The following is a 14,569-nucleotide window of genomic DNA, read 5'->3' on the forward strand; positions in this document are numbered from 1 at the left end:
CCACATGGGAGACCTGGATGAAGCTTCTGACTTGTGACTTTGGCCTGGCTCAGCTCTGGTCATTGTGGCTGTTTGGAGAGTGAACCAATGGATAGAAAAGCTCTCTGTTATATAATTTTTTTCCACTTAAATATTTATATAAACAGAATGCATTTCATAATAGGAAAAGTATAAATGAAATCTTATGTGGAAGTCTTCCATATGTATGTCCTCAATTCTGTCATGATAGGAACTGGTAAGAACAGCAATTTATTAACCAACCTTACTGGTAGATGTTCAAAGGGTTGTTGGGGTGCTAGAGATGTAACTTTCCTCATTCAGCCATCCTCACTGCAGGAGCTGTGGGGGCTCAGCCACGTGGCCCTTCTCTGGATCTCAGAAAATGCAGCTTGTTCCCTCCCCCACCCTGGTCCTGTCCTTGAACTGCTTCCATCTTTTCCTTTCTGTGATCACCACCTTTTCCCTAGCTTCCTGCATACCCACTCATTCAGCCTTGTGCTTTCTGTAGGAGCCTTGCAGAGTGGGGCAGAATCATTTATGATTCAGGAGCAGCAAATACCTGACAGATTTGGACCGTCAGGGTGAAGCCCCTCCTTTATAATCCAAGGAACTCTTGTCTTCATCTACCTCTTGTCACTGAAAGCCCTATTTCTTACCCAGCAAGGAGGGCAAAGGTGTGGACGGAATATTTCCCCCTCTCTGGGTGTGTCTGAACATCTCTGTAGAACAGGGTCCCCTGGAGCATAGTTGGAGAATTGCCCTTTGTGTCTCGTGTGAAGACGTGATCATCGCCACCAATCTTGGACTCTAAAGAGTTGTTGCAGAGGAGAGTGTTCTTTATCTGGATTAGACTCCCCGGAAGCCTTTGGGGGAATCCTTACTCATTTTCCATTGCTTTGGGGGAGCTCCACACAAATCTAGTCTCTTACTAGCTGGGAGATGTTTCCTTTGAAAACCAACTCATAACTCCTAGTAGAATATGCTGTCCTTGGGGTGGCACAATTTCCTGCTTATGGAGTCTTAGACATTTTAAGCATCTGGATGGAGGAAATGTTCAGAATCCCTCCCTAACAGGAGGCTTTGTACGCACAGATCCAGGAGGCTGGCTGGCTTGGAAGTGACTGTTGTGCCACTAGGAAAGTTGCAAATCATCTTGACTCTGTGATAATGATGGTAATGGCAGGTCATGGTTTGTCCTCAATCTCTAATGAACACAGTAGTTAAGAGCCATAGCGGAGTGTATCCTGTTTGCTGCTTTGCATGATGTTGGACTTGATTGGTGACTTGCTCTGCCAATGAGAAATGAGCAGAAGAAATGCACATCATGTCTAATAAATGCTCTAAAAGCTGGTGTTAACTTTTACCATCACTGTTCTGCAAAGCAAGGGAAACATGAGAAGAAACAGGAGCTGCTTCTTCAGACCAGGTCTCAGGACAACAATGTGGACCCAAGACAGATCTCTACTGGGCATGTAGCATGGACAGGAAAGACACCCACACTATTGTAAGCCTCAGTATATCTGGGTTGTTTCTGCCTGGTCAGGAGCCAGACAGGCCTAGGTTTCAGCTGTGTGACCGCAAATGATGTAATTCCTTTTTCTTTTCTTTTTTTTTTTTTTAAGATTTATTTATTTTTATTGGAAAGGCAGATTTACAGAGAGAAGAGACAGAGAGAAAGATCTTCTGTCTCCTAGTTTACTCCCCAAGTGGCCGCAATGTCCAGAGCTGAGATGATCTGAAGCCAGGCGCCAGGAGCTTCTTCCAGGTCTCCCACATGGGTGCAGGGTCTCAAGCCCTTGTCCTCGATTGCTTTCCCAGCTCACAAACAGGGAGCTGAATGGGAAGTGGGCAGCCAGGACATGGACATGGGATCCTAGGGGTTGAAGGTGAGGGCTTTAGCCACTAGGCTACTGTGCAGGGCCCAAATGCTATAATTCCTTTAAGCTTTGTTTCCTCTTCCATAAAATGGAAACAATAATGTCACTTACCTCATGGAGTCATTGGAATGACTAAATATGAAAATGCAAGTACATTGCTTAGCATGGTGCCAGGTACTAACAAAATAAAATGCTGCCTGTTGTTACTACTTAAAAAAAAACTATTATAAGGCACAGGAATAAAAAGGTGTGGGTACACACGAAAGAGAGATGTACAGTTAGAAAGTATGAGAACTGGTCCTTCATCTTCCAGCGGTGCTCTTTTTTAGAAATACCATGCACTAGTCTGTGGCCTTACATCAGATCATGATGATTCTCAAAGCTATCCAAATCCTAATACTCAGAACCTGTCAAATGTAACAGAAACTGTTCCAATTAAAGATGATTTATTAATTAACCTGCTTTGCCTGTAGCCACCCCTTCCTGCCCGTTCCTTACCCGACAAACAAAACATCATCTCCAAACATAAAGGACACCTTCAATCTTGATTTTGAAACGACATTTGCCTTTGAACTGTGAGTAGTTCTGGAAGTGGTGTGTCATGACATCTTCCAGTCACAACTGAGAGGTAAAATCAAGACCAGAGAGGCCAAGTCCTTAGATAAACCTGAATTACGCCACCAGAATTCTTAACATGACTTTTTCCAGTAATCTTTTCTACTAAAGTAAACCTTTCATCATCAAATGAATGTCACACAAACCCTCTGGATGAGGAGAGAGTTCATTTACTCTAGCAATACATGCAGCACAGGGCAGTCATTTAAAAAAACCTGCTGGGATGCTGACATCTTGTTTGGTTATAAACTGGGAGAATTGATTGCTGTCGTTTGCTTCTTGTAGCTAATTATGTTTTATTTTTTAATGGGCTTGAGAAGTTGGAGGCAAGAGATAGAGGAGTATCTGTCTTGTCTTTGCTCAAGGTACGTTTGCTGGATTCCAGCTCCCTGTCTAATGGGAAGAAACTCCCTCCCCACCCAAGTACTTCATGAGCCCCCAACATTTGTAAATGTTCTGCAGAGGTCTGCTTGGGGTCCATGGTCATTTCCAGGACTACCCCTGCCACTGTGGGATGCAGGGAGCTTGGAGTTAACAGAGCACATCACACAGGGAGGCGCAAATTTCCTGATCTCTTATTGCACTTTAGATCACATGGCTAGCTACATAATGTTAACTTTTGCTTTCTTTATAGATAAAATAATAATCCCATTTCAAACCCCTATTTGCTTTGCTTATTTTCTTCTGCTAAAATAGGGACCCAGTGTGGGAAGGATATCTAACTCAGGATCCCAAAAAGCAGATCTTGTAGCTTACCTTCTATTTGGCCTTCTCTTTCTAGATCTTTCCACCCATTAATTTAGCACTCACAGGTGGGAGGCTCCTCCAGACTTTATTTCCCTTCTCTTCCCAAAGAAGGGCATCCAGCCATTCTTGGGTACCAATATCATTCTCTCTCTCTTGCTTTCTCTCAGGGTGTCTGTAAAATCTTGGGGTGCTCAGTCAACTCAATTTTTAAACAATCTGTTTATTTCCACTTGAAAGAGGTACAGAGATACCGAGAGAAAAAGAGAGAGAGAGAGAGAGAAAGAGAGAGAAAGAGGGATCTTCCATCTGCTGGTTTGGAAATGAATCAGCTGGGACATGAACCAGCATCCATATGGGATGCTGGCACCATAGGGTGGAGAATCAGCCCGTTGCACCACCATAATGGCCTCTTCTCCACTATATTTTGCCACAGCTTTCAATCTGGATTTTGTGGTAGGTGTTCTTACAAAGTTAGTGCTACATAATTCACTTTTAGCCAACATTTTGTCTAAATATGGTTATCTCCATTTTCAGCTAGACGTTGTATAAATTAGCAATGAATCATGCCCGAGACCAGATGGAGTTTGCTTTTGCTGAGGAAGATAAAGCGTTAGGCTTTCTTGTCTTAGTTATGAAAAAATGCCAGCTTGAGCAATCACTTGGCTGGTGTCCTAATTGTCCTAATGTGTGAATCAGAGGGGCCATATGGCCCACCTGATCACTTATATAGGTATTGATTAATGTGGAGGGGAAAAAAATCATCTGGAGAGTCATTGTTAGTCACTCAGCCTGCCATTTGTGTCAGGGTGTGATTGTGGCTCTTGGCTCTGTGGAGAAAGAGCTGTTGCCTCTGAGGACAACGGTGGTGCGACTGTGGCTTGGGCTGGCCTTAGACAGCCTTTACAGGGAGAAGAAAATGTGTGGAGCCCAAATTATACATGGTAAAATATCAGAGGTAACATGGAGTCCTGAGTGTGTGAACATAAGACCTGTTGAAAAGAGTGATTATCTTTGAAGTTTAAAGTGAACAAAGATAAAAATCTTGACAAAAACATAATCCCTTCCTTTTAATCCCTTGCCCACAATGTCTACTGGTTTGAATGACGCCAGGTGGAGCTCTACTTTGAGTCACAGTGCCACCATTTATTTTGAAAAGCTTTCCAAGCGTCATAGGAAGAAACACCTGTCTTCCTTCGAGGAGGTGTGGAAGGAGGGTCCAAATCATTACATTTCTTCATGCTTTCTCTTAGAAGCTTAGGTTTTAAAAAAAATGAAGAGCCTGGGACATGGGTTAGAAACTGGAACCCAGGAGCAAAATTACTTTTTTTTTCCCTTGCTCTCGATTTTAGAAAGTGAGAAATTTTACATGAAAATTAAGATTCCTCCATAGCAAAAATTGGTTGGAGGTGAGTGACAAAATACCTTAGTTGGTACATTTCCCCCTCCCACCCCTTGCTAAGAGCATGCACCTGCCTCCTACTGTTCATCTACACCGTGTGCCAGGCCCTGCACCTGTTCCCTGCCTTCAACATCCATCTCTGATACCATGGAGGAGCCAAGGCACAGCCACTCTTGGAGGAAAACAAAGTTGAACTTTGCTGGGACTCAGTTTAGTCTTCATGTGGACGTCTAGTGGCAGGTCTTACAGTATGTAAAACATTTTTTAAAGTAACTGAAACTGTGTCTTCACACATCATTTGTGGGGATGGCAAAGAGAGGAAAGGGAGGAGAAGCCATTAAAAGATGGGTGATAGGGCTGGCACAGTGACACAGAGGATTAAGTTCCCGCTTGTGATGCCACACTTGCATGCCTGGTTCAAGTCCCGGTTACTCTTCCTCTGATCTGGCTTTCTGCTAACGTAGGAAAGGCAGTAGATGGTAGCCCAAGTGCTTGGACTTCTGCCATCCACACAGGAGATCTGGATGGAGTTCCTGGCTCCTGGCTTCAGCTTGTCCTATGGTTGGCTGTTGCAGGCACTGGGGGAGTAAACCAAAGGATAAAAGCTCTGCTTTGTCTTCCTATTAACCAATTAACTAAATCAAATACCAAAAAAGATGGGCAGGGTGTTAGTCTCAAGATAGCTCTGCACTAGTTGGGTAGTAAGGAAAATAATGAAATTAGCCTGTCCATTCCTTGTGGGATGTTGCTGACCATAGACAATGTCCAGACTTGGGTGTTTGACAGGATGAAGACTGGGCTACATGTGCACCCTCCCCTTCGAATGCTAACCACTGTTCTCTGGGGATAGGAACATGCTGTAGACGCTAACATCGCTGCTTGGGATGCATGTTTCTCATGTTGGAATGCCTGATTCAAGCTCCAGCTCCACTCGTGAGTCCAGCCTCCTGCTCATGTTCACCAGGACAGAAGCAGCAGGCAGTATCTCAAGTACTTGGGTTCCAAGCCATCCACCTGGAAGACATGAATGGAGTTAGAGCTCCTGGATTCACCTGGCACAGCCTCTGGCAGTTATGGGAATTTGGGAAGTAAACTCATAGATTTCCCTTTCAGATAAAAGGTTTCCTGAACCATGATGAAACTACTTTTAAGAAGTGGCTCTATCCTGCTTACCGGCTTCTGGGAAGGAGGAGACAGGACATGGCCCATAATGCTAGATTCTATGGATTAATGACATTTTCTTCTTCTTTTAAAAAACTTGTTTATTTGAAAGCATAGTAACAGGGAGAGATCTTCCATTGGTTTGGTTCGCTCCGCAAATGGTTGCAACAGTCAGGGCTAGGCCAGGCCAATGCCAGAGCCAGGAGGTTCATGTGGGTTTCTCACATGGGTGCAGGGGTCCAACAACTTGCCATCTTCCACTACTTTCCCAGGCTATCAGCAGGTAGCTGGAGTGTATCAGCTGAGTCTCCAACCATCATCCATATGGGATGCCAGCACTGAAGGTAGTGGCTTAACCTGATATGTCAAGGTACCAATGGCCACTGACATTTTCAATCCTGGATTTAGTATTCCTCCCTGGATTCACGATTACAAATATATGTGTTTCCTCATGTTTGCCTTAATTTAAGATGATATGATGTTATGTATAACATGTTATGTTATGTATGTTATATGTTGTGTATAAACTAAAATTGAAATGTCAATGAGGTGGTCACAGAAGATGGTTAAGAACTCGCATTTACTTTTAACATATTGGTTACTCATTACTATGTCAATTAATTCCATAATGATGTAAATTTTTGCTGATGGTATGTTGGAGCTTTTAATTGACTGGGATGATACTCTGCTGGCTCTGTCTTCAGACCAGAAAGGGTATACCTAAGAAGCCATTGAACTTGACTGGACAATAAGATGCTGGACTCTATGTTTGGTATATGCTTGCAATGGGGGAATCTCAACTGAACTAGAACTGTGGTTATGCAACAAGGTGGAGGAATCCACCATGGTGAGAGGGTTTGGGGAGGGGTGGGGAGAATCCAAGTACCTATGAAACTGTGTCACATAATACAATGTAATTAATGAATTCAAAATAATAATAATAAAAAAACCAAATATATGTGTTTCTCCTCCCCCTCAAAGAACCTAATCTTTTTCTTTCCTTCTTAGTATCACAATGTCATAAATGGTAGACCACAACTGATTTCCTTCTGCACTGGTGGCTGGAAGCTAAGAGTCAGAGCTGTAGCCTGCCTCTAGCAAGTATACCAGACACAATGAAATGGAATGCATTTGGGTAATTTAATGTCTCTTTTTCCCCTCCCTGGATTTCTAAGCCCTTAATTTTCCTTTGTCCTTTTCTTGACTATTAATTTTAAGTGCTTTTAAAAAAATGTCTTATTGCTACCAGGTGTTACACAAATTCTGAATGAATAAGCAAAGCAGGCGTTCCAGAGGGCAAGCAATGTCTTGAGTCAAATGAGCTCAGTTAAAATAAAAGGGAACAATAAAACCCCATGGTTGTGGGTCCCAGTTGGCTACAACATAAAATTGGACATATTAATTCTACAATGTTTTCCCATTAGTTTAAAATTCAATTTAATTTTATTTTTGTTCATTTTCCCCATGTCCTCAGTGTCAATATCTAACTCCAGGAAAACTGACACCTTGTTCAATAAAAGAGAGTGAGGTCTTCTCTGATATCATAGCTGAGATGTGCTGGGTTATCTGCTTGTGTGCATTGTCTGCCCCCTCCCCCAGCCCAGGACCAGAACTCCATGCAGGTCCTAGACATGTGTAGCAATTACGTACTTAATTTTCCAAACTTGGTGTAATCCATGCAAGATCTTACAGTATGTGAGATGGAGGGGATTTCTATGTTGTTTTCCACATTGCCTCTCTGAAGCGACATCATCTAGAAATACCCCCAAATTCTTAAATGGTCCCATTGGAATCTTTTCCTTCTGGCCCAGATCTGGCTCTTTTGGCCATTCAGGAAGTGAGCCAAAATGGGGAGCGCACCAGCAGAGGGAGGTCGCTGCCTTTTCTCCTCCCTCTGTCACTCTGCCTTTCAAATATATCTTTTTAAAGAAAAAAAAATCCTATGCCAACTATTTTACTTTCTAGTTTTTCTCCCATCTTTGCAAGTCCAGTCCAGAAAAGGATCCTACTTCCTGTCTGTGTGGTAGAGAAGTGGCTTGCATATCATCATGTTTTTTCTCTTAGTGATCTGCGTAAGAAACTCCATGCTTTCAGTGCTCCAGGATTATCTGAAGAGTGACACACACACATATGTATGTAGTCTATATCTATATCTATATCTATATCTATATCTATATCTATATCTATATCTATATCCATATCCATATCCATATCCATATCCATATCCATATCCATATCTATATCTACATCTATATGTATGCTTGTTCACTGCTATTGTCTGAATCCTTCCTTTCTAAGAACCTATTTTTGAAATTTAAAGAGAAGACTTTGACTTGCTGATTTCTGCTTGCTGGGTTCTTTAGTGTTTTCCCTTTTCTAGGACAAAAGTTTTGGCCTCAAGATCTTTTACTTTTAAACGGTGAAGGCACCATCGGTGGGGAAAAAGAGGAAAGTCTAAGGAGGAAAAGTACATATGAAGATGTTTTTAAAATATTCTACAGTTACTTACAGAATTGAACTGAAATGACTTTGGTGGTCAGTCATGAGATTTTGTTCTTTTGGGGGAAAGCTGGGAAAGGAGATTTTAGGTTGGAGCAGCCCTGAAATTCACCATAAGAGGCAAATTGTCCTCTCCCTCTCTCCTTGGCTGTGTAAATATTTCCTGTGACACTGCCTTCTTTTCCATGCCCTTCCATAACCTGGAAGGGCTGGCTGGCAAAATACCACTTAGTGAGCAACATCACTGCCACTGAAGACTCCAACTATCTCCTTGGGGAGGCAGAAAAAAGCTCGTGGTTAAAACGGTCAAGTATGAGATCTGAAGGCTTTGTAAGGGAAACTGTGGGGTATGTTGTTCCCTTGGCTGTATGATTGGTATATCTTTTCCCCAGCTTTTTCATTTCTATTATTGAGGGAAACAGACCCTAAAAGGAGCAGAAGCACCACAAATTTTAAGAACGAAAGTCAGGTTGAGCTAGTCTAATATTTTGAAAAGTGTCTTAGGAATTTTTAAAAAGTTTTTATTTTATTTTAATTTGAAAGGCAGAGAGAGGGGGGTGGGGAGAGAATTGTCCATCTGCTGGTTTGCTTGCTAAATGGCAACAATGGCCAGTGCGAAACCAGCAGCCTGAAACTCCATTCGGGTCTCCCACGTGCGTACAGGGCTCCAAGCACTTAGGCCATCCTCTGCTGCTTTCCCAGGTGCGTAGCAGGGAGCTCAGTCAGAAAGGAAACAACTAGGATTCAAACCGGTGATCTGATACGGGGTACTGGCATTGCTAGTACTGTAGTTCAACCTGCTGAACCGTAACTCCAAGATGTTTGAGGAATCTTTAAAAAAAAGCTTTATTTATTTAACTTGAAAGAGTTATGGGGGTAGGGGGTGAAAGAGAGGTGAGAGAGAGAGAGAGAGAGAGAGAGAGATGAGAGAGAGAGATGAGAGAGAGAAAAAATGAATGAGAATATCTTCCTTCTACTGGTTCACGCCCCAAAAGACCACAGTGGCCAGGGCTAGGTAGGTCCAAAGCTTGGAGCAATAAACCTTTTCCACGTCACCCATGTGGGTGCAGAAGCCATACCCGCTGTTTCCCCAGGCTACTAACAGGAAGCTAGATTAAGGAGTGGGGCAGTCAGCACTAGAACCAACCCCCATATGGAATGCCGGTGCCACAGGCAGGTTTAGCCTGATACCGTGCTGGCCCGTTTTATGAATCCTTCACATTTATTAATGCGTATGACAAATGCCATGCACATAGAGGTGAGAGCTGTTTAAAGTAACATCAATTATATTGAGTACTGCCATACCAGGTGCATAATATACCTGAGACAATTCATGATGGATCAACAGAATGTATGCATGTACATATTCAATATGTATATGCATACAGGTGCATGTCTGTGTATCCACTTTCGTGGACTCAGGGTTAGGAGCTAGAAGTCAGCTTGCCTCAAGTGAAAATAATTTATTAGTTGTGTCACTTTGTGCAGCAGCTTACTAAACCATTTTATGTAGCAAAATCATCACCCCCAAGATGGGAGCAATAACTACACCTGCCCCATGGAGTGACTAAAAACATTAAGTTAAGATACAGCCACCTACAACCTAACAAATCAATGTGAACTTTTATGATAATTATGAGAGCATCTAAAAACCTATGCTAACTGTTCTGAGGTAGAAGCATACTCCTGTCTTGTCTTTACATATTCACTAACCAATTGGGAATGCAAGCTACATTCCCAGAGACATTCAAATGTTAATACCTATGAAGAACACCAATATTCAATTTAGCAGCTCCAGCCTGCTAAATGCAAAATTCATAGGGACTAGGTGACCTGGGCCAGAGAATTATTTCTGCAAAAGGTGTTAAGTCTTATATCTGTTTATCTTCACCTGATGCTATATCTTCGAGATGAAGACAAAAAGTCTACATAACAAAGCACTGTTTGCAGGAGCTCAGCAGATGTTAATCCTACAGTGGCTTAGCCAGGGGTGAGCACTGAGCAGTGCAGATGCTGACGCTGGATTAAGGCTCCTGACAGCAGAGGTGGGTCAAGGATGAGTGCTCTCAGGGGTGGGCCAGCCTGTCACTGCCTGCAGGGGACAGAGAGAGGGCGGCTGCTGCAACTCATTTTGTTCGATATTGCAGAGACTTAAGCCACTTCCAGCCAGTGATGATTCAGCTGAAGAGGCCATTCTGCAAAAGAGCAGGTGCAAATAACACGACAGATACCAAGTACTCTGTGAGGTCAAGCACAGGATTGTTTACTGTGGTCTGGAGTGACCACGAAAGGTCTTGGGAAGAAGGTTTATAAAAGGGGCTTTAAGAATCTTGGGTAATCCTTGGACAAATTAACATCCCCTTTTAACTCAAATGTTAATTCTCTCAACTTAATTTTTCCACTCTCAATTTTCACTCACAGACTGTGTGTGAATGATGCTTCATGTGAAAGGTAATTTTATGATCAACTTGTGAGTTTAATAAGCATGGTCTGACCTGAGAATACAGCTTTCATCTATAATACTGACTTTGTGGAAGAGGGAAAAAAAGGAATGTCCCAAATTTTAGACTATTTACAAATTTATTTTTTAAAATCTGCTTTGATTGGTTCTTTCATTTCATAACTACATATCAAGTGTTTGCAATGTGTCAGGTATTTTTGTAGGCACTGATAACATCTGTGAACAAAACAAGAAGCTCAGGGGCAGGCATCTGGCTTAGCAGTTGACACAGCTTGGCATATCCACTTCTCACACAGGAGTGCTGAGTTTGAGTCCTGGTTCCACTTCCATTCCAGCTCCCTGCTAATGTGCAGTCTGGGAGGTAGTAGATGAGGAATCACATACTTGGGTCACTGCCACCCGCATGGGAAATCTGGATTGAGTTCCTGGCTCCTAACCTCAGCCTTGCCATCCCTGGCTATTGCAGGCAGACAGGCAGTAAGATTTAGCCTATGGAAAAGTCTCTGTCTCTCACCCTTCCAAATACATTCAACAAATCCCAACAAAATCAAATCAAGAGCTCTCCTCTCACAGGGCTAGGATTTTTAAATTTATCTATTTGTTTTAAAGGGGAAGCTAAACAAAAACACAATAAACAATCAATGCTGTGTTGGATGGTGAAAAATGCTATGGATTAAAAATGACCAGGGTAAAGGGATGGGGGCTGGCAGTTTTGAAATAGGCTGGTCACTGAGAAGGTGATGTCTAAGGAAAACGCATCCAAGATGAGAGATTGCATCCAGGCAAGGCAGAAGGAGGAGCCCGCGCAAAGGGCCTGGGGCAGGGACCAGTGAGTAGCAGGAAGAGCAACAGGGCCAGTAGGGAGGAGGTGGGAGGGAAATGAGGTCAAAGAAGTGACCTGGGCAGTGATGGGGAGCAGACTTGGAGAGCAGGCCACTGCAGGATTGTTTCTTGTATAGCACTACCTTCAAGGAAGGCCTGCCTGCATCAACACAACGACACCCCAGCATTTAAATTTGAAGGTTCACGACTAATAATCTGAGATCTGGTGAAAGTGTGGATTCTGGGCCTGCGATCCTCTTTCTTGAACAAGGTTCTAGGTGATGCCTGGTAGCAGGGGAACAAGGGCACTTGGAGTCATCCCAGTAAGAGGACTTCCAGGGGCTCTTGGGCCGACGCCCTCTCATTAGCTGGCTGCAAAGTCACATATATAAGCACGCCACCTACACTGCAATCGCGGAGGAGATGCGAGCATACTTTGCCCCACGAGACTGCTGCCCTGTAAACGACACAGCCGGTTGTGAAGATAAAGGTTGGAGTTCGGAATGAGAGGCCCGGGTTGGCACGGTGCTTCCTCCTTCCCTTACCGTGCCACCTCAGGAACGGCCCTGAGTGTCGCTAAGGCTGCTGAGGTTTTCTCATCCGAAAACGGTGGAATAACATCAGTAACTCCCTCCCAAATCGAGGCAACGCACAGAAAGCGCTTATCAAATGCCTCGCAGTACAAGACTCACACAATACGACTTCCTATTTTTTTTATAACTTCTGTATTTTCATAATTTCTATATCCCCGTTTTAACGGTCACCTCAGAGGCGTGGCACGATACCACACACTTGTGCCTTCCTTCCAGCTAAGGTGTCAGAACAAACAAGTACCCCAGCGAAGGGGTCCAGATGTGAGAAAGGGGCTGCTAGCATTTTGATTAGGACGGATATCCGACGGGGCGGGTGAAGGGTGTGAGGGTGGGGCGGGTGATTTAAAATAGAAAATCAATGATGGGGAACGGAGGAGAGCGTCTGCTCAGGTGGTTTTAGCGTGACAGGCCCATGGGTGTTCTAGTGGGCGTCCATCCTGAGCGGACATCCGGGACAGGCGTGGGGCGGGACTTGTAGCTCCGGGCACTTGGCGCGCCAAAACTCTGAGGGAACTTCGTGGCGGGGACCGAGAGTCGGGCAGAGGCGAGGGTGGGTGAGTCCGGACGTGGCCCGGGGGGGGGCGGTCGGCTCCTGCGCAGCTGCGGCGGTCGAGCCAATTGCGGGGCGTGGACCGTCCGCGCGCGCGAGCGCACAGGCGTACACCGCGGTCGTTACGTCGACGGTTGCCATGGAGAAGCCCGCTCAGTTGGAACCGCGAGCTGGCGCCAGGAGCCTCGGGGTCTGAGCGTGTTGTGTGGAAGCCGAGTCCGCTACCAACCATGAGCGGCCGCAGTCGGGGCCGAAAGTCCTCCCGCGCCAAAAACCGGGGCAAAGGACGAGCCAAAGCCCGCGGCCACCCTGCTCCAGACGACGCCCCTCGCGTCCCGGACCTCCCACAGTGCCCGAGGCTCGGGGAAGACGCCACCGAGGCGGCACAGGTGCAGGCTGGCGCGGGAAGGGGTGACCTGGAAGCCGCTGCGCCCGCGCCGCCCCTCAGGCCCGCGGCGGCGGCGGCGGCTGCTGTTGTGAGTGCTGCTGCTGCCGCCGAGGCCGCATGTCGGCTCCCCCTGGACTGTGGCCTCGCGCTCCGCGCCCGAGCTGCGAGCGACCGCGGGCGGCTGGCCGCTGCCAGGCCCGGCGCCGGGAAGACCCTGTCTCTCTCGGAGCGCATGGTCGCCGACACGGTCTTGGTGGGCACCGCGGGCATGGCGGCAAAACACATCAACGCCGCCCGCGTGGGCAACCGGCGCGTCCCCACGGGGAAGAAGGCCCCAGAAATCCGTAGTGTCGTGGGAAGGGGGCCTCAGTTCGGAGCTGGCGTGAAGCCCAAGACGGGGGCGCCCGCTGCCGCCGAGTGTACCCCGGCCCCGGTGGTGGTAGAGGAGAAGGTGGTGGAGGGGGATTCAGGGTCAGGGCCCCCGGCCGGCGATGGTGGCAGCATGAATACGCTGGAGACAGTGCAGCTCAAGCTGGAGACCATGAACGCCCAGGCGGACCGGGCCTACCTTCGTCTCTCGCGCAAGTTTGGGCAGTTGCGACTCCACCACTTGGAGCGCAGGAATCTCCTTATTCAGAGTATCCCAGGTTTCTGGGGGCAGGCCATTCAAAACCATCCCCACCTGGCGGCGTTTCTGAACCACCAAGATAAAGAAATACTCGGGTACTTGAATAGCTTGGAGATAGAAGAGCTGGGCCTCGCCAGATTGGGCTACAAAATCAAATTCTACTTCGGCCGCAATCCCTATTTCCAAAATAAGGTGCTCATCAAAGAGTACGGCTGTGGACCTTCGGGTCAAGTAATCTCTCGTTCCACGCCCATCCAGTGGCTGCCAGGGCACGAGCTGCAGCAGCCCCCCAGCCCAGGCAACCCAGAGAATAACCGTAGTTTCTTTGGTTGGTTCTCCAACCACAGCTCCATCGAGTCTGACAAGATCGTTGAGATCATCAACGAGGAACTGTGGCCCAATCCCCTGCAGTACTACCTTATGAGTGAAGCAGCCCGTGGTGGAGAGAAAGGGAAGGAAGCCAGGGCAAGTCCTACCAAGCCTCCCGAGGAGGCGCCCGAGCCTGGGATAAAGCAGGCTGACTGACCTTGCTCGAGTGTCCCTACTACCTCCCACTGGGCCTGTGACCAGCGGACTTTGCTGCGTGTTTCACTTGTTGGCCTTTTTTCCTGTTGGCCTCTGTGCACTGGAGCCCCTCCGGACTTGAGCTCCAAGGATATGGCACTTCTGATCATGTTCTTTTGCCTTACCGTGGCCTTCTTGCTTTTGTTATAGTAGGGTCACATGTTCTGCGGTCATGGCCCTACTGTGTGTATTTTGAACACACACACTGCAGTGGCTCCTGTTCTTGGCCCTTGCCTGTTTGACATGAGCATGAGACAGTCAGGAG

At 46.1% G+C, this 14,569-nt stretch overlaps 1 protein-coding gene across 1 annotated transcript; it reads left to right on the top strand.

Moving 5' to 3' along the window:
* Positions 1-12,578: 12,578 nt before the first annotated feature.
* On the top strand, positions 12,579-14,265 carry TSPYL5 (TSPY like 5). The gene has a single exon (XM_004580619.3). The coding sequence runs from the start codon at positions 12,955-12,957 to the stop codon at positions 14,263-14,265; it is 1,311 nt and encodes a 436-aa protein (XP_004580676.2). The 5' UTR covers positions 12,579-12,954.
* Positions 14,266-14,569: the final 304 nt, after the last annotated feature.

The sequence above is a fragment of the Ochotona princeps genome, chromosome 9 (genome assembly GCF_030435755.1).
Source record: "Ochotona princeps isolate mOchPri1 chromosome 9, mOchPri1.hap1, whole genome shotgun sequence".
NCBI classification, from domain to species: domain Eukaryota; kingdom Metazoa; phylum Chordata; class Mammalia; order Lagomorpha; family Ochotonidae; genus Ochotona; species Ochotona princeps.